At 43.8% G+C, this 26,523-nt stretch overlaps 1 protein-coding gene across 3 annotated transcripts in view; it reads right to left on the bottom strand.

Moving 5' to 3' along the window:
• The window catches only part of PDE1B (phosphodiesterase 1B), a 158,250-nt gene that overhangs the window by 6,340 nt on the left and 125,387 nt on the right, over positions 1 to 26,523 (bottom strand). For all 3 annotated transcript variants that reach the window (XM_087710634.1, XM_087710636.1, XM_087710637.1), the window contains 13 exons: positions 24,601 to 24,714; positions 22,000 to 22,182; positions 17,753 to 17,819; positions 16,566 to 16,682; positions 13,822 to 13,962; positions 11,188 to 11,288; positions 9,985 to 10,110; positions 7,875 to 7,976; positions 6,083 to 6,203; positions 5,315 to 5,396; positions 4,963 to 5,080; positions 1,870 to 2,006; positions 104 to 221 (listed from right to left, as the gene is read on the bottom strand). In XM_087710634.1, coding sequence (XP_087566760.1) covers positions 127 to 221; positions 1,870 to 2,006; positions 4,963 to 5,080; positions 5,315 to 5,396; positions 6,083 to 6,203; positions 7,875 to 7,976; positions 9,985 to 10,110; positions 11,188 to 11,288; positions 13,822 to 13,962; positions 16,566 to 16,682; positions 17,753 to 17,819; positions 22,000 to 22,182; positions 24,601 to 24,714 — 1,504 coding nt within the window. In that variant the 3' untranslated portion in view covers positions 104 to 126. The remainder of the gene's footprint in view (positions 1 to 103; positions 222 to 1,869; positions 2,007 to 4,962; positions 5,081 to 5,314; positions 5,397 to 6,082; positions 6,204 to 7,874; positions 7,977 to 9,984; positions 10,111 to 11,187; positions 11,289 to 13,821; positions 13,963 to 16,565; positions 16,683 to 17,752; positions 17,820 to 21,999; positions 22,183 to 24,600; positions 24,715 to 26,523) is intronic.

Below are 26,523 nucleotides of genomic sequence, written 5' to 3'. Positions count from 1 at the left end.
ATCTGAATGGGAATAAGAATCAGAGACTCAATATAGGGTCTTCCTGATTCCCTGCTTTTCAGCAGAGACTACCAGCACTTTAGCAAGAGCTGGGAAGCCCTTACCTTGCTCCTCCTATACGCAGCGCTATTCCACATTGCCGTTCTGATTGTGCCGGTTTTCAGGTGTGCTGGCCTCCTCACAAGGTGAGAGCTCATCAATAGATGTCTGGTTGGTGATTCCTAGACCGAGAGGGGATCACCAGGTTAGAGAGAGAGATCTAGATCTTCCTACAGATTTAGATGCAGTTCAACCTAGATCTAGATCTGCCTACTCAAGAGAGCTGAAGAAGCTTCTTAGATGAGAAACGAAACATATTCAAAGAAAAAAGAAAGAAGTCCAATTGCCTCTTTAAAAAGCATATTTGGGACAACCATGACCTGGATGGTTGAAAGCGTGACCCGTCAAAACCGCGGTAGACTAAAGCGCGCCCGATTAAAGCGCGTACGTGACGTCATCAGCAGCGCGACGAAAAAAATTAAAAATAAATAAAATTAAAATTAAATTAAAGCAAGCCGATTCACATAAAGGTAAGGGTTAGGTTTAGGGTTAGGGTTAGGGTTAGGGTTAGCTTAAGGGTTAGGGTTACGTTAAGCGTTAGGGTTAGGGTTAGGTTAAGGGTTAGCGTTAGGTTTAGCGTTAGGTTAAGGGTTAGGTTTAGGGTTAGGTTAAGGGTTAGGGTTAGGGTTAGGGTTAGGTTTGGGGGGGTTAGGGTAAGGTTTTCGCTTTAATTTTAAATTTACCGCTCACAGCGCGATGTTTTCGTCGCGCTGTGATGACGTCACGTACGCGCTTTCGTCGAGCGCGCTTTATTCTACCGCGGTTTTGTGGTGAAAGTCTCCATATACATTTATCTACTCATAATTCTAGATCTATCTGCACACAGATCTAGATCAATCTACCCTTAGATCCAGCTCTAGATCTATCTATCCATTGATCTGGACAGACAGAGAATCCCCTTGGAAGATCAGGTGACACTGAAGAGGCTGGCAGAGGGACACTGCAGGAATTTATAAGAAAGCCAGCCACAGCAATGGTTCCCAAGGAAAAAAGGAATAGGCAGCTATTTTGCAATCATATACAACACTTGGGGGGAAATGAGGGAGAAGACTGGAGGTTATAGTAGGCCAGTGATGGTACCAAATGGACTATGTCTCCTATCTTTAGGGTTAGATTAGGATTACTGATATTTATTTTAAAACAATATTCAGCTAATGCTGATTATCTTGTATTTCCTGCTTCAGACCAGAGAGAAACTGCCGATGATTTTTCAGTTATTTGAGGGCTGCCACACAAACTCCCCCCCGCCCCCCGCCCCCAACAATGGGATGGCGGGAAGGTCTATGCCTTGAGCTATCCAGCCTTCTGCTTTAATACGCAGAAGAGCATGGCAGGAAGAACTTGGAGGTCTCGCTCTTCTGGAATGGAACTTTGAAGTCCCATCTTGTGAGAATTTTTTTTTTAAATTTAATTCAAAAAAATATGTGAAAGAACAAGCAGCCTATAGATAGGGGATGTGTGTAGAGATCAACAAGTCAGAAACCAGGGCTAATCATCATGTTGACATCTAAAACTTATCCTTTTCTTTCTTTTTCTTAACACCTTAAGGCAGTGGTCTTCAACGTTAGCAACTTTAAGACTTGTGGACTTCAACTCCCAGAGTTCCTCAGCCAGCTTTGTTGGCTGAGGAACTCTGGGAGTTGAAGTCCACAGGTCTTAAAGTTGCCAAGGTTGGAGACCACTGCCTTAAGGAATGGACAGAAGGCCCTGAAGGGGACCTGAATGGGAGAATTTCTCCAAAACTCCCTCAATCCATCAGCATTCCCATACCACTGGCAGCTCGTTCCTTCCACTTCTGCTTGTTCTCTTGGATGTACTTGCTCCAGGTGGAACGGAAGCTTTTGATGTCAGCGTTGATGTCCCCCAGCTCAGCATGCTCATCTACAGAAGTCTGGCGCCAGGTGGAACTGTGGGCAGTGAGATACGGTCAGAACACATTGCACATCCCCTGAATGAAGGCAGCAAGGAGCAACTGTGGACATTTCCCCTTCTCTCTTCCCTGTGCTGGCTCCTCTTGAGCTCTTCCACTTCACGCCTTGTCATCCATACATCTCTCTCTTACAGCTCTCTAGCAATGTACTTTTAAGGGACTGCCTGGTTACGTACTTTTCTACAGTATGAGTTTGGAGACGCATTCTCACCTTAAAACACCTGCTTTCAATGCATGAAACACTTTTGGATGGGCAGTGGGGATGTAGAATCTGACATCCAGCCATCCAGCCAGCCCATTCCATTCCTCATTTGACCACGTTTCCTCACCCATTCAGTAAATTCAATGACGATGACCCCTATACCTGTGATGGTGAACCTATGGCATGTCTACCGGAAGTGGCCCACAGGGCCATCTCTCTGGGCATGCCAGCCATCGCCTGTTGCTTTTCTGGGTTCTGGCATGCACATACGTGCCAGGGAGCACCAGAAACCGGAAGAGCAGTTTCCTGGCATGCATACATGGGCCAGCCAACTGGTCTTCATGCACGCATGCATGCCAGAAACCGGAAGACCAGGTGACTGGCAACGCATGCGTGCCAGGGAACTGCTCTTCTGGTTTCTGCTGCTCCCCCGCATGCATGTGTGCACTCCCATTTCGGCACACGGTGCCAAAAAGGTTCACCAACACTGCCCTATATGATACGTCTCTATAACTATTGCGCTTCCATTTTTTACATTGAAGATTCCATTTTGAACTGTATCTTTGTCAGACTTCCAAAAGTCACATTTTCAAACAAAGTGAGAGAAGATTCCTTTGCTCTTTTAAAGGGAAAAACAACAACAGTCCAATAAGAAAACGTTTTATCATATTGAATGGCATCATCTGACCTTAACAAGGGGGGTGGGAGGAATATATTCTTTGCCTGGGAAACATGCCCTGAATATTTCTTCCTTGGTCTCCACTGGGCAGGTCAGGGCTGTACAAGGCAGCAGAAGAACCTCTACTGCTTGTTGTGATCCTACAGGGCATATTCATGCAAAGCCTGATATGGCTGCCAGCTAGGCTTTGGCATCCTGGGAAATTGGGGTTTCCACCTGATCTCACAGGCTGCTTGCAATCCCTTTGGCCCTCATCTTTTGCTCTGATCAACAGGCAGCATATGTGAGGAAAATAGGCCTCGAGGCCCTGGACTCACCACCAGAGAGCAAACCTTAAAGGTATTCTCCCACAGGATTCATTACTGCTATTCCCTATTGACCCTGGGCAATGATGTACACTCTGCTTTTCACCTAGAGATACATTGCACCAGCCATACAAATGCATTTATTAAATTTGTACGCCACCTCTGAAGCCCAGGAATCCAGGAGCCAAGATGGTTCAAGTGAATCCAGGTTAATTACATTCTAGCGCACTCTATAAAAATCTGAACTACTAACAATCAAAGCAAATTGGCAGTAAATAAAAGTCAATGGAATTCAAGGTAGGCTGGACTTAAATCCCTTGTGGTTATGGACTCGAGATTAATGACGTGCTTGACCCCTCCCTCGGACTCAGCCTGGTCATCTCACCACAGGACAACTTGCCGTGGGACAATTCCACATGGGATAACTCAATGCAATAAAAGTTATTCACCACTGTTTCTTCAACGTTATTTCCATTGACAAAAATGGAGGTCATGTAGAAAAAACAGTGGCAGATAACATTTACTGCATTGAGTTATCCTGCTTGGATTGTCCCACAGCGGGTTGTCCTGTGGTGAACTGGCCATGGGTGAGATTGCTATGGTTAGAGGGCCATGCTGGGTTGGCTGTGGCAAGATGGCCATGGTGAGTTGACTGCAGCAAGTTGTTCTAGACCACCAGATAGGTAGGGAAGTGGGTAGCTGCGAAGGATCCGTGCCTTCTCCAATCCATTTAGGGAGGAAGGAAAGGGGGAAGGAGTGTATGACTATATAGACCATCAAATTGTACTATTACTATGACTGATCACAGTCATCCAGATGTTCAGACTCAATCTGGCATTTCTATCCAACTATCTAATCTTCCCCAAGGACTTGCAGAGGCTGTGGCTGTTTTATAAAACCAAAGGTGCCGTTGCGGAATGTGAGCTGTTCCAAGCACAGCTGCCGTTTGCAATTGATTTATTATCCAATTGACATATTATGGCTTGTCATTATTATAGTTCGTCACACAGCCAGCCAGATGTCTAGACTGGATTTGGCATTTTTAATCCACCTATCGAATCCTCTCCAAGGTTATTGTTGTTATTTTCTGCTTCTTTTCAGGCACCGAAAGAAGGGGCTTGCGAAAGACCATGTGTGGCTGTCTATAGGCAGGATCAGCTCCTAACTGGAGGATGAAGCTATCCTTCCTGCTGGAGAAAATACTGACTCTTACAGCTGGGCTGAGGCAGAGCAGTTTCTTTAGGCATTTATTTGATGCTGCCTGACTCCAAACATCACAATGTACTAGACAGTATAATAAAAATAATCATGTTTTCAAAGGCTAGACCAGTCGGAATGCCCTCAGGGACCCAGAGAAAACAGTTATTCTTAAGAGACAGTAATATATATATTTTTGCGAGAATTGTGAACAAGACTGAAAAGCAATCTTCCACCTGCTGATCTAGACTAGGGAGGTCAGATGAGTGAGTTCGAATGTTGGAAAAGCAGGACAAAATCCTAGGAAAAATTCATGCCAAAAAGCAGTGTTCCTCAACATCAGCAACTTCAAGATGTGTGGACTTCAACTCCCAGAATTCTCCAGGCAGCCATGCCAGCTGAGGAATTCTGGGAGTTGAAGTCCACACATCAGGAAGTGGCCGGGATTAAGAAACACCGCAATAAACAATGCCAAAGAGGTTCACTCCGGCCGCCATGGCTACATCTCCCTGTGTGCCACAATTCCCCATCCCTACCAGTAAATGCAAACCTGCTCTGCTGGCTGGTCGATTTATTCTTGGAACCTTCTTCCACTAAGGGGATGACCATTTTCTCCGCTACGTCTGTCAGAACTTGGAAAGTGGGTTCCACAATAAAGTCAATGAAACCTGTAGAAGGAAAAGAATGTTAGGGACAAGCCCGTGAGATTTCTTCTGAAGGGTTATTGCACAGAGTGCAATGAGGACAGTTCGCTCTGCTGTCCCTGCGGCAGGAGAAAATAAATCAAGGGAGTGGAGGATTCATGAGCATCTCCACTACATTGAGGGAGGAAAGGAAGAGGCGGTCAAGGAGAGCTCCACCGTGGCATACAGTCTGGGGTTGTTGATTTTTTTACCACTCACCAATCTGTGACTGGGCCACCAGGGTGGACGTGCGATCACACAATGGGGAGAAGGGCAATCCCAGCTCAGCTTCCTTGTCTCCCTATAAAAAACAAGTCAGATAAGAACCAAGTCTTGTAATGTGGTGGTTGAGACACGGCATATGTAACCCGATCAGTTATATTCAAGGGAAGTGTTAAAAAACTTGGCTAGTTTCAATTTGCATGACTATGGCGCAAAAGTCATACAACCCAGTCTCGGGAGTGCTTCACAATTCAGTGTATGATGTATAAATCCAGAAAATGGGCTAATTGGTTAACCAGGTGTAAAAACATGCAGTGCAAACTCAGCCACAGTTCAGGCATGGAATATAATCTTTCACTGAAAGCTCTATAGATTCAGTGCAGTAGCAATAGCACTTAGCACTGAGACTTAGATACCGTTTCACAGTCCTTTATAGCCCTCTCTAAGCGGTTTACAGAACCAGCAACTTGCCCTCAACAATCTGGGTCCTCATTTTACCCACCTCAGAAGGATGGAAGGCTGAGTCAATCTTGAGCCTGGTGAGATTCGAACTGTCAAACTGCTGGCAGCCGGTGATCAGCAGAAGTAGCCTGCAGTACTGCACTCTAACCACTGCACCACCGTGGCTCATACCTGACAACTATGGCTTTGTTTCAACAAGCAAATGTTTGTGACTACCAGAAAGGTGAGCGTGATTTCATCAGTCCTACCTGGCATCCGAGCACCAACATTATAACCCCATTGATGGAAGAACCCCAGGCATACCTGGCGGAAGAACTCTTCCATGAGAGCTTTGGTCCATCGGCAGTGCACTGGCCACTGTTTGGTGGGGTGGCTGATATCAGCTGCATGCAGCAACAAGGAGAGGGCTTTTGATTTGTCAATCCTGGGGAAGCAGCAGTACAAGAATAGCAAGAATGGAGTCAGATCTTGCCCCTGGCGTAATGTACCTGCAAAGGCACAGTGTCCCAATTGGGACAGGCAGCCCCGTTTGCTATGCTAGGCTCTCACCTTTGCTGCTCTATAGAAGCCTGATTTAGCAAGTATCAACACCCATCCCATCAAGAAGCAGAATTACCACTACTTATGTACATCCTTGTCCCAGAGACCTCTGGTGTTTTGTAGCTGATTTTAAAACATCCAGCTATACTCCTTAGGCAACAGGAGAAACTTTTGCCACTTCTTATTTTGTGCTCCACACTTACATGTGAAGACCTTGACTTTTCTCCATGCCCTCTGTTCATGCCAGAAGTAGCCAGGAAGGAACCTGGGCAACCTCAAAGAACCGTTTATTACTCAGACAAGTGTTTCCACATGCAGCTCAGAAAGTCTTGTTCCACCCACTGTTTCATCTTCAATTATCTATCTATCTATCTATCTATCTATCTATCTATCTATCTATCTATCTATCTATCTATCTATCTATCTATCTCTATCTATCTACCTACCTACCTACCTACCCACCCACCCACCCACCCACCCATCCATCCATCCATCCATCTTCTCTCTGGTCTGTCTCTCTGTCTGTCTATCTGCATCTCTTTATCTATCTATCTATCTATCTATCTATCTATCTATCTATCTATCTATCTATCTATCTATCTATCTATCTATCTATCATCTGTGTATCTATCATCTATCTGTGTGTATGTGTGTGTATATACATACATACATACATACATACATACATACATCTCTATTTATTGATCTATCTATTTAGCTATCATATCTCTCGCTCTATCTCATATCTAACTCTATCTTCTCTCTCTATCATCTCTCTCTATCATCTCTGTCTATCTATCTGTCTGTCTGTCTGTCTGTCTGCCTGCCTGCCTGCCTGCCTGCCTGCCTGCCTGCCTGCCTATCTATCTATCTATCTATCTATCTATCTATCTATCTATCTATCTATCTATCTATCTATCTATCTATCATCTATCTCTCTGTGTGTGTGTGTGTGTGTGTGTGTGTGTGTATGTTGCATATGTGCTGATAAATAAATAAAGGGAGACTAGTATAGATCTATTTCAAGTTATTTAGCTCTCATCAGCTAGCCATACCCTTACTGGGAATCGAACCTGGGCTTTGTTACATATTAGGCAGTTACATTAGCCACTAAGCCACAGGCTCTCACGTATATCTATATCTATTGATCTATCTATTTAGCTATCATATCTCTCTCTTGCTCTTTCTCATATCTAACTCTATCATCCATCTATCTATCATCTATCTATCTATCTATCTATCTATCTATCTATCTATCTATCTATCTATCTATCTATCTATCTATCTATCTATCATCTATCTCTGTAAAGGTAGCATTGTCCTCCCCTCAGCCTGAATTGACTTACAGTAATTATCAGCGTCATCACTAGAAAGCTCCCTGAGGTTATCTAAAGAGCTTTTTAATGTCTGCAGATTTCATATGTATCTGCCAACTTTCAATGTTTCTTATGCTTTCAAATCCATTTTTTCTATTACATATCCAGAGGTCATTCTATCATTTTTTTAAAAATACCGTACATGCACGTGCGCACACAGCCCTCCTTCTGCCATTTACCGTTCCAGCTGCTGCAGGGAAGTTTTCATGGACTTGACTTGCTGGAAGTGACAGGACATGTCTGTCGCCAGAACCATTTCAATCACCAGCAACCGGAGCTCCCTGCACCCCATGAAATAAAGAAACACAGCCGCCATCAAACACATTCTTCCTTATGTGATTCAACTCCCACACAAATACATTCTGCAGATAAACCCGTAGGAATGGGGGTGGAGAGAAATCTATCCATTCAGTTGCCATGATTGATCACATTTGAGTTGAAACTCTGCAATCCCAGAAGAAACATTCTGCACCAAGATGACACAAATATCAAAAACGCTTGAACATCAAATAACATTGTTACACAAATTGTGTTTGATAATGACAGTCATGTCTTTAACCTTTTTTTCCAGGAAGGGGGGGGGGGCTGGAAAGATTCAAATTCCATTAGAGACATACAAACACTTTCCGTCCATTCAGTGTATTCCCAAAGATAATATATCTTCACGCTGACTGCTTTGCTGCAGGAAATCTTTGGAAATCCTATCTTCCCAGCAAGTCCTCCGCAGTTGTAATATGTTTATCAGAAGGAGTCTGCCAACTTTTATTTCATTTTTCCCTCCTGCCTAGGAATGGATTTAATAAGTAATCATCTTTGTGGTTGAGCAGCAGAGCTTAAAAATAATTCAGTAGAATTTAAAAGCTTAATTTCACCATGCTTCTAGAATCACACAAACAACACAAAAAAATGTATGCATCCCGGAAAATTCTAATTCGAAAATCTGTATAAATTCTAATGCAAACTTCACCACAATGAGTGTATTACATGTACATGAGAGAGGATATTTGCTCTGTTTCCTGCCTCCCCTCCCTTCCTCCCCCCCTCAAATCTTATATTTCATCAAATCTAAAGATGTATTGTTCAAGCCACAAAAAAGTGGATTCTCAAAGGTGGAAAGAGAAAGGGGAGCTAACTTCAAGAAAATTAGACAATTTATCATAATAATTATTATTTACAAAACCTTGTAGGCCCTTTCAACTAGGCTGAGGGAATATTGTAACAGATATGGGCCTAAGTGGAGAATATTTGGTTTGTATATTGTCTTGAATCTGGACATAGTTTCAAACCTGGACATCAGGCAGAAATATAGTGTGAAGGCTGAAGCTGTCAATCAAGCCAAGTGGGAGGTGCTGGTATGGTAATGAGGCTCTTGTTCAATCTCTCAAGAGTGAAAAGAGGTATGAAAAATAGGAGAGCTACAGAGCAAGCCACAGAGCAATCAACTATGGGATGAATTGTCATCACTGCTTATTAGTCATTGCAAGACTCCCTGAGCATCTCTCTCTCCCTCCCTCCCCCCCCTCTCTCTCACATACACACACACACAAACACACACACACACAGAATTCCTTACATCATGCAAGAAGACAATTTGCTACCTTTTGCTAGTAGGCCAGTTACAAAAACCAAGGATAGATGAGGTCTTATCTTATCCTCATACCACAAAATGTCTGAGCAACAACTGAGAACTTCTGAAGTTTAGAATCTAAACACTACAAACGCATTGCCTAGGAAGGTTTGGTATGTTTAGAGTCATTTTAGCTTCAAAATGTCTAGAATCATGCCTATTTTTTTAAAAAAAAAATTCTGCTGCCATCTAAGCAAACTCTGTTACGTACAAGTCGCTGGTTTTTAGACGCTAGGATCTGTCTCTCCTTCAATCATCCTCGGTAAGAAAAGACCTGACACCCCAAACTGGAGAGATCCAAAAATAAATGGATATCAGATGGAACTGATTAAAGGCAATTAGAAAGAGTCCCACGTAGGAGCAGTTAACGTGATCATAAACCCAAGCCTGCTTAAGTAGAGGAGGAAGCTCAGCTTAATGGCCGCCCTTTCTCACAACTATGTATAAACGCACAGCATTTTGCAGGAAGAGGCCATCGTGTTCCACTTAGCCACAAAGTTCACCATCCATTGGTTGTTTTCTGCCCTACTCCACAATGCCCGGAACCCCCCCCCCCCTGCTTTGAAGCATTCGTCAGTGCAAGCATGCCCCCACCACCACCACCACAGTGCTGGTTTTCCTGAGAACATGGTTCAGCAGAGGAAGGGAGGATGAGGGCTCACACAAATTCATCCTTGGTCAGGTTAATAAGTATGTTCATCTCGTCATCCTGCATCATGCGGAAGATGGCGCTGATGTGGTGATTCTCCAGAACAGACCGGTCATTGTACAAAATGGCTGTATCTGACCTGAAAAGGAGGGAAACCATGAAGCAAACGTAAGCGTCAAGGGCAGGGACGAAGGATCTTGTTGTTCTGAGGAACTGGTGAACTTTTCAGCATTTTGCTCAACTCCAAATACAGGCAGTCCTCGACTTATGACCACAATTGGGCCCCGCATTTCTGTTGTTAAGCGAAACATTTGTTAAGAGGACTTTTAAGACTTTTCTTGCCACGGTTGTTGAGGGAATCACTCAAATTGTTACGTTAGTCACCCCGGTTGTTCACTGATTCTGGCTTCCCCCATCGACTTTGCTTGTCAGAAGGTTGCAGAAGCTGATCATGTGACCCCGTGATGACACTGCATGCGTCATAAATATGAGCCACTTGCCACACATCCACATGACCATAGGGATAACTGCAACGGTCATAAGTGTGAAAAATGCACACTTTTTTCAATCCCGTTGTAACTTTGAACTGTCACTAAATGAACTGTTGTAAGTCAAGGATTACCTGCCTACAATGGCTTACACTGGTTTATCCAGAGGTGGGCTTCAAAAATGTCAGCAATGCGTTCTCTGCCCTGTTGCTGGGTGGGCGTGGCCGAACCAGCTTCTTGCATCATGGCGGGGAGGCTGTTTTGACCTTCCCCAGGCTCTGGAGGCTTTCCTCGAGCTCATGGGAGGGCGAAAAGTGCCCTCCCAACAGGCTCCATTTCTGGCCTTCTGGAGCTTCCAGGAGGCCTTTTTATCCACCTCACCAAGCCTCCGGGCGGGCCCTGCACTTTCCTCGCATCCAAAACGGGCCACGTAGAGACTCCTGGGAGGGGAGGGGTGGGCGGGGCCAGCCAGGAGTGGGATTTGGAAGTTCTCCGAACCGGCCATAATGTTAGCTAGGGGTTCTCCCGAACCCAGGCAAACCTGTAGCAGCCCACCCCTGGGTGTATCTTTAATTACCTAGCACAAAGAGGCCATGGAGGCCTCATGTAACTAACACAGTTGACTTTGTTATTGTATGTTCCAAAAGTCTTTCAGAGCTCTTCTTCCCCCTAAAACAACAGTGTAAGTTTAACAATGGAACATCCATACATACAACCTCTTTACTTACTTGGTCTGGATGTGGAAGCTGTTGGTGGTACCCGTGTGCTCATAGTCATGGATTGCAGCTGCAAAGATAATGGCCAGGGCCTCAATCTCTGTCAGGCAGTGCTGCAGAGGAAGAAGAAGCAGGAGAGACGGTCAGCATCTTTGGGAGTGAAAGGGTGATGTCTGGGAACAACTCCAGAACTTTGCCACCACAAATGGAGGACAAGTTCTATGCTAGAAGGTCATCCCTATGACCAAAACTTCCTGATTCCATAGCCTTTCTAGATCAGTTGCTGTCCTATCTGTGGAATAAATTTTGACTTAAAACCTACTTTCCCGGAAACGGACACTATAACAATTGCACTTCACGTGGCAAGAAGAGAAGTGGCAAAAAGGCAGAGATAGATACCCATCTGTCCTGACCCCCCACATTCCACACCAAAGCACACTCCGAGCCAGAGATAAATTACAGCATTTAATTAACAGACAAACATGTCCTTGACAGCAACCCAGCACAGACAAGCTTGGGCAGCAATAAACACAGATAAGGCTTGGCAGCAATCCAGCCTGCCAAGCTCCTACAAAGTTCTCCGACATTCGATTCTGTGTTGATTTCTGCAAAGATGGACATGTGCACAAGTAGCTTTTTATAGTCTGGAGAGGAGCCTAATGACCACCAGCTGAGTGCAATTACCTCCTGTAATTGCGTAATTGTTCCTGACGCCTAGTAGCTCTTCGATGGCGTGCATCCAGGAACAACTCACTACTGGCCTCCAGCTCACTCTCCCTTGTCTCTTCCCCACTGGTCCAAGGCTCAGGTGCCTCCTGGTGGCCAACCAGCCTCTCTGCGCCCTGCCCGGGGTCAGAACCCTGTCCAGGGTTCTCCACATCCTCCAGAGCCGACTCATTGGGCCCCTCTCTGTCAGAGTCTGGTGGCAGCTCCAACGGCTCCTGCTGGGCCACAACACCCATCTTACTGTCCTTTCGTGCACATGTATTGCTGAATATGTGCAAAATAAGATATACAGATATAAACATAAATTTGCTACCACATAAGACATATTCCATTTCTCATTTTAGGATTTCTGCCACAAATGTGGTTTTGTCTCATTCCAAAGAAAATTTCCGTTATCTGATATTTAACAGAATAAAAGAGTTGGACGGGACCTTGGAGGTCTTCTAGTCCAACCCCCTGCTCAGGCAGGAAACGTATACCATTTCAGACAAATGGCTGTGCAATCTCTTCTTTAAAACCTCCAGGGATGGAGCTCCCACAACTTCCAAAGGCAAACCGTTCCACTAATTAATTGTTCTCACTGTCAGGAAATTCTTCTTTAGTTCTAGGTTGCTTCTCTCCTTGATTAGTTTCCATCCATTGCTACTTGTCCTGCTTTCAGGCATTTTGAAGAATAGGTTGACTCCTTCTTCTTTGTGGCAGCCCCTGAGATATTGGAACACTGCTATCATGCTACCTCTCGTCCTTCTCATTAAACTAGACATACCCAATTCCTGCAACCTCTCAAAGATAATGATTTCTAGGTGTGCTGGGAATACGACTACCAACATTTTCAGTCAGCATCATTCCCATGCAGATCCAACTGCTGGCTATGTCCTTCAAAGCCCAAAGAGAAGCATCCTAATCTAAGGGCTGTGTTTTCCCAAATAAGTTGGTCCTGGTTTTAAAAATATTGGGAAAAGTACTTCCTTCTGCCTTGCCCTAGTTGGAATGTGTTGCTTCCTGCCATGGGAACTTCCCTTTTCAGAGAGATTTCATTTTCAAGATCTTTTATTTGCTGGAATGCATTTTAGCAGGTCAGGTTACTGATTTACTTTGGGGTTTGTTTGGTTTTTTTTTACTTGAGTTGATTTTATATTTTAATTACAACTGTGTATTGATCTTGTAATATAACCTGTAGATTTTTTTTTTGCTTAATTCCCTATTTTTAAAGACATTCTCAATCTGGGGGAGGGCAGCCACACAACTCACTTTTCAAACATTTGCTGACTGCCATCAGTTTTCCCAATTCCTGGCTTAATGCGAAACCGGAGAGACCACTAGAGGGCACTGTTGATTTTGTGTATGGTCTTTCAGTTTGATCAAGAATAATTTGGGAGAAAAACAGCATGCAGGTCACATAATTGCATTCCTGATATTCAGGGGTGGGTTTCAGGCGGTTTGCGGCGTTCCCCGCGAACCGGTTGGTCGGCGAACCCGGAACTAAGTAACTTCCGGGAACGCCGAAGTGTCCACCCGCTCGCCCACATTTCTTACCCGCTTTTGACACGTTCTGCGCTTCCACGCATGCACAGGACGCATACAGCACCTGTGCGATCCTCCAGGAGCAGCTGGAGCATTGCACAGACGCTAGTACGCATGCGTGCACTGCGCGCGTGCACGAGGACGTCGCTGGCCCCGTTCCAACCGAACTGGTTGGAACGGGGCGAGAAACCCACCCCTGCTGATATTAGTCCTAGGTACAGTAATTCATGACAACATAGCAGAGAGGCAGGTACTAAAACCCAAGATTTGGAAGTTTCTTCAGACCCAAAAAGCAGAATTAATTTTCTAAGCATGCAATATCAACAACACTTCCCAGCTGGAGGGTGAACCAATGGGACAATCACTTGAAGCACTCAGTCTACAGGTTAACCTTACCACCATGCCGGTGCGAAGCAGGAAGCAATGTACAGTCTGGGTAACATCAGCAGCATGTATCTGATTGTGATAAGGGTTCTTATATTTCCCATAACCAGCCTCCAGTGCATCCAGGAAAGTCATGAGGTACACCGTGGGGATCTGAAAAACAACAAAGACAAGGTAACCTTAGGCAAGATCTGGAAACAGTGGCAAGCCTAGATGTCTTCTACTGAGTCTGGTAGATGGTCCATCTGAAAAGCCACGGTGGTTACAATGCAGTATTGCAGGCTAATTCTGTCGACTGCCAGCAGTTCGATCCTGACTAGCTGAAGGTTGACTCAGCTCCTGAGGTCGGTCAAATGAGGACCCAGATTGGGAAGGGGGCATAGGCTGACTCTGTAAACTACTTAGAGAGGGCTGTGAAGCACTGTGAAGCGGTGTATAAGTGCTATTGCTATCTAGTTTGGTGCCACCTGTATTAGTCTTTTCAAACATGTCTTCTAATTATGTTGGATTATAACTCCTCAGTCAGCATGGGAAGTCTGGCTTGAGATGATGGGGGTTGTAGTCTAACAAGTCTGAAATGTAATCTGCCTAAGTAGTGGTGGCTGTCCAGAATTCCAGACAGGAGTTTTTCCCAGTCCAATTTGGAGATTCTGGAGACTGAGCACAAAACCTTTTTCCATACCTTGGCTTCTGTGCAGACTGGATTCTCCTTTTAGTATATATCAGTGGTGGGATTCAAATAATTTAACAACCGGTTCTCTGCCCTAATGACCATCTGGGTAGGTGGGCTTGGTGGTCATGTGACTTGGGTGGGCATGGCCAAATCAAGGTCACTTGGGTCGATGGGCGCTTCGCCTTAGCTGTTACAATGTAATGAGGGTTAATCGGAGAGGCAGTTTCTGTAAGCAGGTCAATAAAGATTAGGCTAGAAACAACACTAGAATGTTTCCTTCCTGCCTTCCTTACAGGATTAGCCCTGTAAAGTGGGGGAAAAACAAAAGGAAATTTCTTCCAACTATCGGTTCTCTGAACTACTTAGAAAGTTACCAACCGGTTCTCCCGAATAGGTGCGAACTGGCTGAATCCCACCACTGGTATATATGATCTATGGCTGATCTAGTTGGCAAGTTTAAGATGTGTGGACTTCAACTCCCAGAATTCTCCAGTCAGCAACTGGTGATTGGGATCGGAATCAGTCACAGTGTGTTCTCATAATGGTTTGTTGAAAAGGCCAAAGTGACCTAGGTGGTACATACTGGCAAGTCAAATTATGGCTCTGCATTTGTTAAAAATGGAAGTTTTGAAGGTAGAGCTAGACGACAGTAGCCTTATCATGAATATCAGCATTCTCTCTCATCAAAGCAACACCTCATCTGGAAAATGTTGAACTATTTGACGCAGGAGAAGCAGCTGGTCGCCTGCTGAGCTTTTGTATTATCACTCCCATATTTGTATGCCACTGGCTTGGCCCATGAAGGATGAGGAGTGTTTAGGTATAACCTTCAACCAGGTTTCCATTATTGTAACCTCCTCCCAGTGGTGGGTTTCAAAAACTGTTCAAACCTACTCTGTGGATGTGGCCTCTTTTGTGGGAGTGGCTTGCCGCCCATGTGACCGGATGGGAGTGGCTTACCACCCATGTGACCGGATATGAAGATGCCGACGACACTTGTCAGAACCACCTTAAATTACCTCACACACAGCACTGGCATGCATAAGAATATGATGTAAACTTATTTTTTAAAAGGCATCTTTGGTTTGCGTTAAAACCACTTCAACACACGCAATGTTCTGATTGCACCACAAACGCAGTAGTCATCCTTACCTTTCACAGAGGCACTGAGTTTTAGAAATATGAGCATGATAGTGTAGAATAATCATATCCAAGGACCAGTGGTGGGTTTCAAAAAAATTTGGAACCTCTTCTGTAGGTGTGGCCTGCTTTCCGGGTCCACTGGTGGAACCTCTTCTAACCGGTTCGGTAGATTTGACGAACTGGTTCTACCGAATAGGTGCGAACTAGTAGGAACCCACCTCTGCCTCCTCCCCACCCCCACAAAAAAAGCCCTGGTAATTTAAACAACATATTACACTTCTGTTGTGTTTTAATGCAAGAAATTATTACTTTGCGGGTGTCCCATTAAGTTGCAGCATCTGGCCAACTTTGGCTGATATTAAAAAAAACAAAAACCCAGAAAAGTTAAGTGGGATCAAATCTACTTCCTAAAAAATCACTTCTGGAGAGATCAGCAAAGGGGCCATATGTGATTCAAGGGAGTCTTTATCTTTTTGACTCTGTTGGAAATTTGGCAAATTAAAAGAAGAAGGGGTAGCATCTGGTCCTCAGCCTGCTTTCAGTAAACCTTTACCCAAAGTGCCCCATCACTAGAGGTTTTCCAAGAAGAGATTGGGCAACTATTTATTTGAAACGTATAGGGTTCCCTGCTTGAGCAGGGACTAGAAGACCTTCAAGGTCCCTTCCAACTCTGTTATTCTGTTAAGTGCTCAGGTTGGGGGGGAGGGGAAGGGGGGAAAGAAGAGAAAGGACCCCACCCACTTTTGGACTTTGGATCTGATCACAGACCACTCTGGCTTCAGCCTTTCACCTGCAGACCCTCCCAACTGATCGACCCTATAAAAATAGGACCCTCACACACAAAAAAGTGCACCCTCTCTTCTACTCTAAAAGCAGCATTATAATGCTGCCCTAACTTCTCACAATTTGGAATGATGAATTAATCCCATTCGTTTCTTACCTTGAAGCGGCTGTTGAGATTGTGGCGGGTGAGCAGTTCAAAGACAATTGTGCGCAAGGCATGGTCTTCGCTCACCCTGTTCAGTGCAAAGACATCGAAAAACCAGAGGTCAAGACTCTAGGAAGGAAAACAGAGGCAGAGTGAGAGACGGAACAGGAGAGGAGGGTCAAATCTGCTGAAACTACTAAGCAAAGGACTTACATCTGGTGTAGGAAGGGGGAAAATTGGGACAAGGCGCAAAAAGAAAAGGTTTTTTTTAAAAAAGGACTATTATATGGAACTTAATGTGAACCAAGGGATGTGGTGGCTCAGTGGCTAAGACACTGAGCTTGTCGGCAGTTCGGCGGTTCAAATCCCTAGGGCCGCGTAACGGAGTGAACTCACATTACTTGTCCCAGTTTCTGCCAACCTAGCAGTTCGAAAGAATATGAAGCAAACTCTTGGTCCCGACAAAAACCCTTTTTATTAATTTACTGTGAATTCTGTTCATTCACATCCAGCAAAGTCACAGACTTTATCTGGCTTGGAGAGCTGACAGGCCGATAACTGCAAAACTTGGCAAGGAGTCTTGGTTTGTGCAATTGAGTAAATTAGTTGTCTCCTGCAAATTCCACTCCCCTTTCACTCCTCTTTTATTTCCTCTGGGAGGGGCCATTCATTCTCCACCTCTGGCCTTACTCCCAAGTCAAATCCTGTTCTTTAGCTGCTCCCTTCATCTGGCAACTCTGCGCATGCACACAGAGAACAGGCTCTAGCAGTTTGTCTGTCTCATTGATGTCTCTCAAAAGGCAGCTGATAACTGGTATAGGACTCTGGCCCCCTCTCTGCCTCCAACACAGATCCCTCATCAGATCCTTCTCCAGACTCAGGACTGGCCCTTGTTCCTCTCCAACCTCCTCACTGTCTGAATCTGCTACCAGGTCTGCTAGCTGCTGGCAGACCACAACACAGAGCGGAATAGCTAGAAAAGTGTGAGTCATAAATATTGAGCCCATGGGTGGCTTGAGGTGATGGGCAAAAGTGGCCTTGAGAATTGGGTGGGGCAACTGACAGAAGCCTCCTCTCAAGCAGGAGAAAAACCACCCATGCAAAAAATAGGAATTATTACTATAGTGTAAAGGCTCATTACATCCAGCAGAGACTTACACAGGTAGCATAGTATTTGTTAAAAGGCAAAGAGTTGTTACCTTCAGGCAGTTGATGACCGATTGAGAATAATTGGGTCCCACTGCTGTGTACGTCCGACGGAACATCCTGTGCAGTAGAGGACATAGTCAGACAGTCCCTGGGAGATCTGGCTTACTTGCAATTAGAAATAGTTTCCAAATCCCATCAAGCATGCAAGGAGCATTCAGCTTTCTCCAGGCAAGGCAATACATTTAGACATGTCGAACTGGAGCCTCTTTTCCAGAGATACTAAGTATCAATAGCCTAGTAGCATTCCAGACCCATGCACAGATTCCCCAGACTCATGTGGCTCACTCTAATTTACTTTTTTTTGGGGGGGGGGGACTTTATTGAGAATTTAAAACATTAAATACAAATACCTTTAACAATAGTTTTGTATAAGAGACAGGGATGATGTCGCGACGATATGACATGCGATCTTGAAGCTCCAAGTTCGCTGTCGATATCTCTGCCGCTGGACAGTCCTTTTGGACCTAAACCGTCCCGTAGAGACGGTGATAGAGAAGGGCACATCCTGCTGATCCCAGGGATATCGCACAATCCCTGATTGATCCGGGAGAAGCCCTTTTTTCCAGCGATAGAGAAGCAGCCATCAAAGCTGCTGAGGCTGGGACAGCTCCAAAATGGAAGGAAATGCAGGAGAGAGAGTGTGTTGAATTGGTGAGATAAATTTTACTATTAGATAAGAGAATACCCCAAAAGATAAAAAGTAAAGTTAAAATTGAAGACAGAAGAGGTTAAGCGGTGAGATTGAGCCTGAGTCAAACCTAGTGTGTAATTTTTAAAAATCTTTTTATTGATGGAATCTTTACAAATGCTTCTTATTTTTCAAATGGGACTGGGTTTTTTTTCTTCTATTTCTCCCTTTTTTTCAATACTTACTGATTAAGACTTTCTTTTTCTTTTTCCAATGCTCTATTGCATTTTCTTTTTAAGAATTTTTCTTTTTTTCCCTTAAGTTTGGAATATAAAGCGGGAAGCAAAAGTAGAGGAAAAAAAGTAACACTGCCACTTAGAGGCTTGGAGACATTGTTTTTCTTTTCTTCCTTTGAACACTTGATTTACATTTCAAGGTCTCTGAGCTTGTTTATTGAAAATGATAGCGGAATGAGCACGGATTGTTTATACAGGTGCTTCTCTGAGATACTATCAGTAGCTGGACTGGAGTGAAAAGAAAGCTTGACTTGAAAGAGAAAAGATTGCAGTGAACTTGCTTGGAACTTAATAAAAAAGCCTTGGATTCTATATAGTGGCAGTTGTTTACTATCTGGAGGAAAAGACCAATATAAATGATGTCACAGCATGAAAAAGAAAAGGAAGTGGCATTACAATGATTATGCAAGAAATTCAAAAAATACAAGTAAGAACAGAGATCATTGAAAAGAGAATGGATAATATTGAACAAAGAACAGGAAGAATAGATGAAAAAATTGAGAATATTCACCAAACAATGATGAAATACGAGGACAGATTTCAAAAAATTGAAAGAAAAGATGAACAAATAGATAAGAAAATTGGAAACATTGACAGTAGATTGAGCATGGAATGGGAGAGCGATAGATCAGAATTTTACCTCAGATTCCAGAATATACAAGAAGAAAAGGGAGAAAATTTGGCAGAATCAATGACAGAAATTCTGGCAGAAGCATCGGCGATAACCAAAGGGAAGTTGATGGAAGGAAAAGACGAGGGGTTTCGAGTCTTTACAAGATATGCAGTGAAAAACAAGTTGCCAAGAGAAGTACATACAAGATCTACCAAGAAAGCAATTAGAACACAAATACTACAAATGGCAAGAGATATAAGATTGCACTACTATTGGATGGATACAGGATGATGTAATGAAATGCTATAATAAAAATTAATTTTAATTTAGTTAAACAAAATATTATGCATAAAATGACGTAATAATAGTTATAGTCAAATAAATGATTAACAATGATAATAATGTATGTATGTGTATGTGTGTATGTGTATGTATGTATGTATGTATGTATGTATGTATGTATGTACACGCACACATACTAGATTGATAACATGAAATTTTATATAAATTGTAAGTGAGGACTATGGAGAGGATGCACAAAAGTTCTGTAACCAAAGATAAACAATTTTATATAGAATACAATTTAAAGATGTAATATTACTGGATGGTTTTAGGATGATATGATGAAATGCCATAATGTAAATTTATTCTAAACTTAGAATATCTCACATAAAAGGAAATGATAATGGTGGTAGCTAAATAAATGTTTAATAATGATAATAATTGTATGCATATATAAAGGATTGATAATATGAGATTTTATATAAACTGTAAGTGATGACTGTGGTGAGGAGGCACAGAAGTTTTGTAACCAATCGACACACTGTATGTAACTGGAGGATGGTTTTTACGTTTTATGTTTGTTTGTGTTTGTTTGTTTAAAAATAAAAATAAATGTTTAAAAAAAACAATAGTTTTATATACATTACAATCCTTTTTGACAGTACTAACATAACTATTTACTATTCAAATACATTTAATATATATTCTTAATTGTTCCTATATCTATAGATCTATGTTTCTAAGCTGTACATTTGATGCTCCTATTATTTATCCATTGATACCAGTTTTCCCAAACTGTATGCAATGTGAATATCCATTTCTGCACAATCCAGAATCTTTTGGATTGCCAAATAGTCTGTCGGCATTGATATCACTTTTCCAACATTGTGTGCATGCTATTCTCGCTGCTGTAATGGTGTGCAAAATTTAATATTTTATCTCTTGCGTATACTTTCGTATAATTTACTATATTTCATACTACAGATAGTCCTCGACTTACCGACCATAATCGAGGCCAACATTTCTGTTGTTAAGTGAGTCATTTTAAAAGTGAGTTTTGCCCCATTTTACGACATTTCTTGCCTTGGTTATTAAGTGAATCATTGCAGTTGATAGGTTAGCTTGTCAACTGGCTGTTAGGTGAATCTGATTTTCCCATTGACTTTGCTTGTCAGAAGGTCGCAAAAGGTGGATCACGTGACCCTGAGACCCTGCAGCCGTCAGAAATATGAACCGGTTGCCAAACGTCTGAATTTTGATCACATGATCATGGGGATGTTGCAAAGGTTGTAAGTGTGAAAACGGTCATAAGTCACATTTGTCAGTGCCATGGTAACTTTGAACAGCCACTAAACGAACCATTGTAAGTTGAGGACTACCTGTGTAATAATTTTCAATTTCAATTTTCATCATTATTATGTGCATTTTTATCTATTGCTTCCTTTCCTCTCGCTCCTTTTCATTATCCCAGTCCCCTTTCATAAACTAGAACTTGTTCTGACCGAGGCTTCCCAAGAGCATGAAGCAAACTACTTGCCCCGAGAAAAAAAACCCTTTTATTAATTTACAGTGAATTCTGCTCATTCACATCCAGCAAAGTCTTTCAAGGGAGGATTTACAATCACAGACCTTATCTGGCTTGGAGAGCTGACAGGCCAATATCTGCAAAACTTGGCAAGGAGTCTTGGAGAGTCACAAGGCAATTGAGCGAACTAATTGTCTCCTGCAAACTCCACTCCCCTTTCGCTCCTCTTTTATTTCCTCTGGGAGGGGCCATTTATTGTCCACCTGTGGCCTTACTACCAAGTCGACCCCTGTTCTTTAGCTGTTCCCTTCGTCTGGCAACTCTGCGCATGCACACCCTGGGAACAGGCTGCAGCTGTTTGTCTGCCTCACTGATGTCTGACTCTGAAGGCAGCTGATAACTGGCATACGGCTCTGGCCCCCTCTCTGCCTCTGACAGAGAGCCCCATCAGAGCCTTCCTCAGACTCCAGGACTGGCCCATGTTCCTCCCCAACCTTCTCAGTGTCTGAATCTGCTGCCAGCTATGCTGGCCACTGGTGGGCCGCAAGAGAACTAAGATACCATTCCCCTCTGCAGATTCCCCAGAACTAAGTCAGATCCACCTTTTCTATTTAACTCCCTTTGCTCCATCCTGTTGCCCTCCTAATGAGGCTACACATCCACTACCCCTAACCAGCATGCCTGACCATGCCAATAGGAGGCCTGCTAAGCTGCAGGACAAGGAAATCAGCGATGGGGTTCTCAGCTGAGAAAAGCTATCATAGAACGAAGTATTTTCTTGTCATCCCATGTGAAACGCTCCTTATTCAATCCCACAGGAATTATCCCTCATCCTTTACACCCTATTCTGTCCTAATCCCAGGCGGTCCAGGGAGCATCAAGAAGAACCAAACCTTTCCACAAAGATGCCAGCTTGAACAGCATGCACAATGCTGCGAAACTTGGGTTTCTCCTCTGAACGGCGCCCCTTGGCCCGGGTCTGCTGGGTGAAAGTGGAGGCCAGCCAGTCTCGTACTTCAGAAGGTACGGCATCAGATTTGATCTCTTGGAGTTCATCTTCCGTGTCCAGAATCTTCCTGAAACAGGAATGGGGCCAGTGGGGAGAGGAAGGGCAGATGATCAGCAATTCAAGGCAACGTGCGTCACAATAGGAGACAAAAGCTGCAATTACATTGCTTCCCCCCAGCCCTGCAAATTAAAAAAATAAGCCAACCGAACAAGTAACACTGGCACTTAGCCTGGTTTTCAACACTGATGGATCATCTTTTAAATGTTAAAAAGAATTTTGAAAAAATAAAATGATGAGATGTTTAACCCAAGTCTCCATAACATTGCCTTAAGTCATACTTATTTGTTCATTCATTCATTCATTCATTCATTCATTCATTCATACATTCAATTTCTATAGCTACCCATCTCAGTCAATGACTTTGGGTGGCTTACAATTCAGAACATGCCTTACAATTAAAAACGTGAAAAACATTTTAAAACAATAAAACCAGTAGGAAACATTAAAACATCCAAATCAACATTCACACAAGAGCACGATATTTGGCCTGTTATCAATATAGCCAGGAAACGGGGCCCTTGGTGCATTCAACAACCCAGGTTTGGGAACATAGCCAGTTTTTAAAGGCCTTGCAAAAGGCTAACAGGGTTGGGGCCATTCTAGTCTCCAAAGGGAGGATTTCAACTACACCAGTACTAAAGTAGTAGGTTTCTCCTTCAGGGTTTCCACCCTGAAAGTGCAAGAGCTGCTTTAAGGTGAGTAACAGTTTAACAGAGTTGGAAGGAACCTTGCAGGTCACGTAGTCCAACCAGAGGTGGGTTGCTCCCGGTTCGGCCTGGATTGGGCGAACCGGTAGTAGTGACAGCAGGAGGCTCCGCCTATCTGCCCGGACATTTCTGTGCATGTGCAGAAGCATTGCTTGCGAGTGTGCCCAAACTGGTAATTAATAAATTGGCAACCCACCACTGAGTCCAGCCTCCTGGCCAAGCAGGAAACCCTACATCTGCCTCTACCTACCGTGTTTCCCTGAAAATAAGACAGGGTCTTATTTTCTTTTTACCCACAAAACATGGCTTGGGCCTTATTATGAGGGGAGGGTTTATTGTTTTGGGGTTGCCTGGTGGCTGCTCTCTTCCGAGCAGGCTCCCAAAGAGCCGGGCACAGCCTCATGGGCAAATGGCTATGTGGCCCTGTCGTAGCAGCGCAACACAGCAGCCATGAAGCGACCACACTCACAAGCAGCCACCCGGCAAACCTCCTTTCCAGCCTGGCACAGCACCATTCACTGACCTAGGGGTATTGCCAAGCCGCGTGAGTGCCTGTTCGCCACCGCCCAGCTCCCACAGCTTGGCGCCTTCAAAATGCCAGGGAACGGCGCTCTGCACAGCTGGAGAGGGGGGGTTGCGCGAGCGGCTGTTCCACTCTCGTGCCTCCCAGCCTCAAGATGCCCTGGCCCAGCTCTCCCCGCAGAGCCAGGGCACTTCCGCTGCCACCGCTTCTTCGGCGGCTTCCAAACCAAGTCTTCTGGCAGTGGCCCCTCTGGGTATACGCTCTATGGTTGTGAGCCAGCTGCCAGCAGAGCGTACAACTATAGAACAGCCACTACTGATACTGGTCCCCAGCTCTGATTTTTTAGATAACAGCGTATATAGTACTTGACTCACTCTCTGGATTCAATGCATACAAGGTTGATGAATTCTTCATATGTTAGGCTGCCACTAGGGGGAACCACATCCCTTCTAAGTGCCAACATGAACTGTAATTCACAGCAAGATCCACTCAATAAGGCTTTCAGAGCTGGTAAAACTCAGCAGGGTTTCTGCCCACATCCAAGCATGACACCAGCCACTATCTTCAAATTACTGCCAAAGCAGTGTTGTTGTCAGACCTGGAAGCCATCTTTTACCTTTTGGACTTCAGGCCTGCCACATTTTCTATTATGGGAAAATCAGTGGGGGGGATTATACAGAGTGTCAGTGATATGTAGCCATAACAACATTCTTTCTCAGAAAGTCAAGGTCAACTGGCCCTGCAGCTGCAATGAGGTGGCTGGGAAGTAACTCCTGGCTTGGATGATACCTGATTGGATCATGTGATGGGCATGTGGGTGCTGGGCAGGGGCTTGAACCTTCTTTTGGGTGGGGAAAACCTGGAAGCTTTCAGATTCAGGTGTTCCCAGATGTGCCACTATGACATTTCTAATAAAATGGAACTTTGAGGAAACTCGGCATCTTATTTTGTTGGGGGTGTTACTTGGAACCCTGACAGTTGTTGCCCTAGGGACTTCCCATAATTCAGTTTATCCCAGCTTTCCTCATGCTGGATGCTCTTCAGGTGTACGGACCGATTTCCAGAATTTTGAGCAATTCTCAGGGATGTGATGGGCAGCTTATCCAGGGGCACTCATTTTGACTTTGGGGGAGGAGGGGGAATTACGTTGGACCAGATAGACACCCACAAGGCTTCCCAACCTTTCCATCCTCACCTGGTCTCATCAATATAAACTGCTTCAAGCAAAGAAGCTGTATATTCCAAATTCTTCTTCAGCTCCACAAGATTCACCTCTCCTGTCTCCAGCTGTTTCACCATATACCGCAACCTGCAATGCAAGAAGAAGAAAAAATGAAGAGGAAGGGAATAAGTAGACTAGGCAAAACTTCTTTCCTTGCGCCATCTGCCATAAAGCATCTCTCATCGCAATCCCACCTTCTCAAGAAAGAACCAACCAGCAAGGAATCATAGATATACCATAGTTGTCTTTGTCTTGTTCCCCCTTTTCCCTTGTCTTTTGTGAGCCGCTCGGAGTCCTCCGGGAGTGGGCGGCATACAAGACAAATAAATAAATAAAATAAATAAATAAATAATCACAATTTTATTTTGGGTTTTACTGATTAGATAGGTTTGTTGTTATAGAAATGGCTAGTTTGTACTACTATGCAAAAGTAAAAAGTTGAGGTTTGATGTTATTATCTTATTCTACTGCACCAAAGGGAGTTGAAGTCAACACTTTTTCTCCCCCCCCCCTTTTTTTTACACTTTTCCCTTCCCTTTTCCCTCCCCTATCTTTCCTTCTTTTTTCTTTGCATTTTTTGTATTTTATGTTATTAATAAAAAAAATATGGAACAGGCCGGTCTTCTGCTGTACTATACAGTAAAGGTGGAAGCAAAGATTAGGCGTGATTTCAACTGAATGTTAAGGCAGGAAGCAGAATTCAGCTCTAGGGGGTAAAAAAACCTTTGGAAAGCCATTTGACAATGGAACAGACTTGGCGATGGTATGCTATCTTTTCCCTGGAGATCTTTAGACAGAGATTGGCTGGTTGTATAACAGCAAAGCAGGAATTTAAGTTCTGTATTAGTGCTGTGCAGTGCTTTGGTCTCAAAAGCTAAAAGGCGCTTCAGAACACGTGAGCAAGTGCTTTTAGCTCTTGCCTACGACTCTTTGAAACTAAATACATCTTTCCCCAGGATCATCCTCTCACCTTTAAATCCCAAAGCACAGCCCTATTCCACACTAATCTTCAGGGACTGGACAAAATAACCTTTCAAGAGTCTTCCAAAATTCTTCAGTTTGACATGGACAGTTCTACATATTTATATAAAGGAGGCAATTTATCTTATTCAACTAGTTCGAACAAGCCTGCAGCCTGCCTTGAAGATGACTTCTACCCAAGACACTCAGAAGGCCTGCAAAGGGCCAAACCTATTTGTCAACAAGACCCCTTTATAACAAATAGAATAGGATTAATCTGCAAGTGCTCTTTCACACCTATGACACCTTTGGGGTGTCAACCCTGAAGCTGACATGACTGTGGCCATTTTGAGGCTTCAATGTTGCCACATTGGAGCTGAGGGATAGGGAGGGGGGAATATAGATAGCTAGGGTTTTGTAGCCAAAACACAATACTTTTCTCCTGGAAACCAAGGACATTCCCACAGGTGGTTGGAGAGAGGAAGAGTAAAGTTACCAAGCAACCAGATGGCTCCTCGATTTGACCATGTGACTGATTGTTTGGGGAAGGGGGAAAACTTTTCCTAAAAAACCGCTGGAACATTCAGAGTCGGTTTTCACCAGCCTGTGCCAATATGACATATCCAATAAAGCTATTGTCTGCTATCTACCTGCCTCGGAGTTCTCTTTGCTAGAGACCTATTACTTGGAATCCTGACATGGGGTCTGCTTTACTCACACATTTAGAGAAACTCCCATTCCCCCTTTCTTCTAGTTATGCATTTCTTCCGATTTTCAACTTTTCAAACCACAGAAGTTCTTTCAAAAGGGAACAAGAAAAGTGGATTTGATTCTCATCTGAATGCCCCTCCTGTAACTTGTTCCACCGATTGTATTTCTCTCATAGCACGATGATCCTACCTGTTCTGTGCCGAGAAAGCGCTTATATCAACAGCC

Source organism: Thamnophis sirtalis, unplaced genomic scaffold (genome assembly GCF_051295495.1).
Source record: "Thamnophis sirtalis isolate CommonGarterSnake01/CBP01778 unplaced genomic scaffold, rThaSir2_p1.2 scaffold_3, whole genome shotgun sequence".
Classification (NCBI taxonomy): domain Eukaryota; kingdom Metazoa; phylum Chordata; class Lepidosauria; order Squamata; family Natricidae; genus Thamnophis; species Thamnophis sirtalis.
The sequence above is the reverse complement of the archived record's forward strand: the minus strand, read 5'-3'. Positions and strand labels throughout refer to the sequence as shown.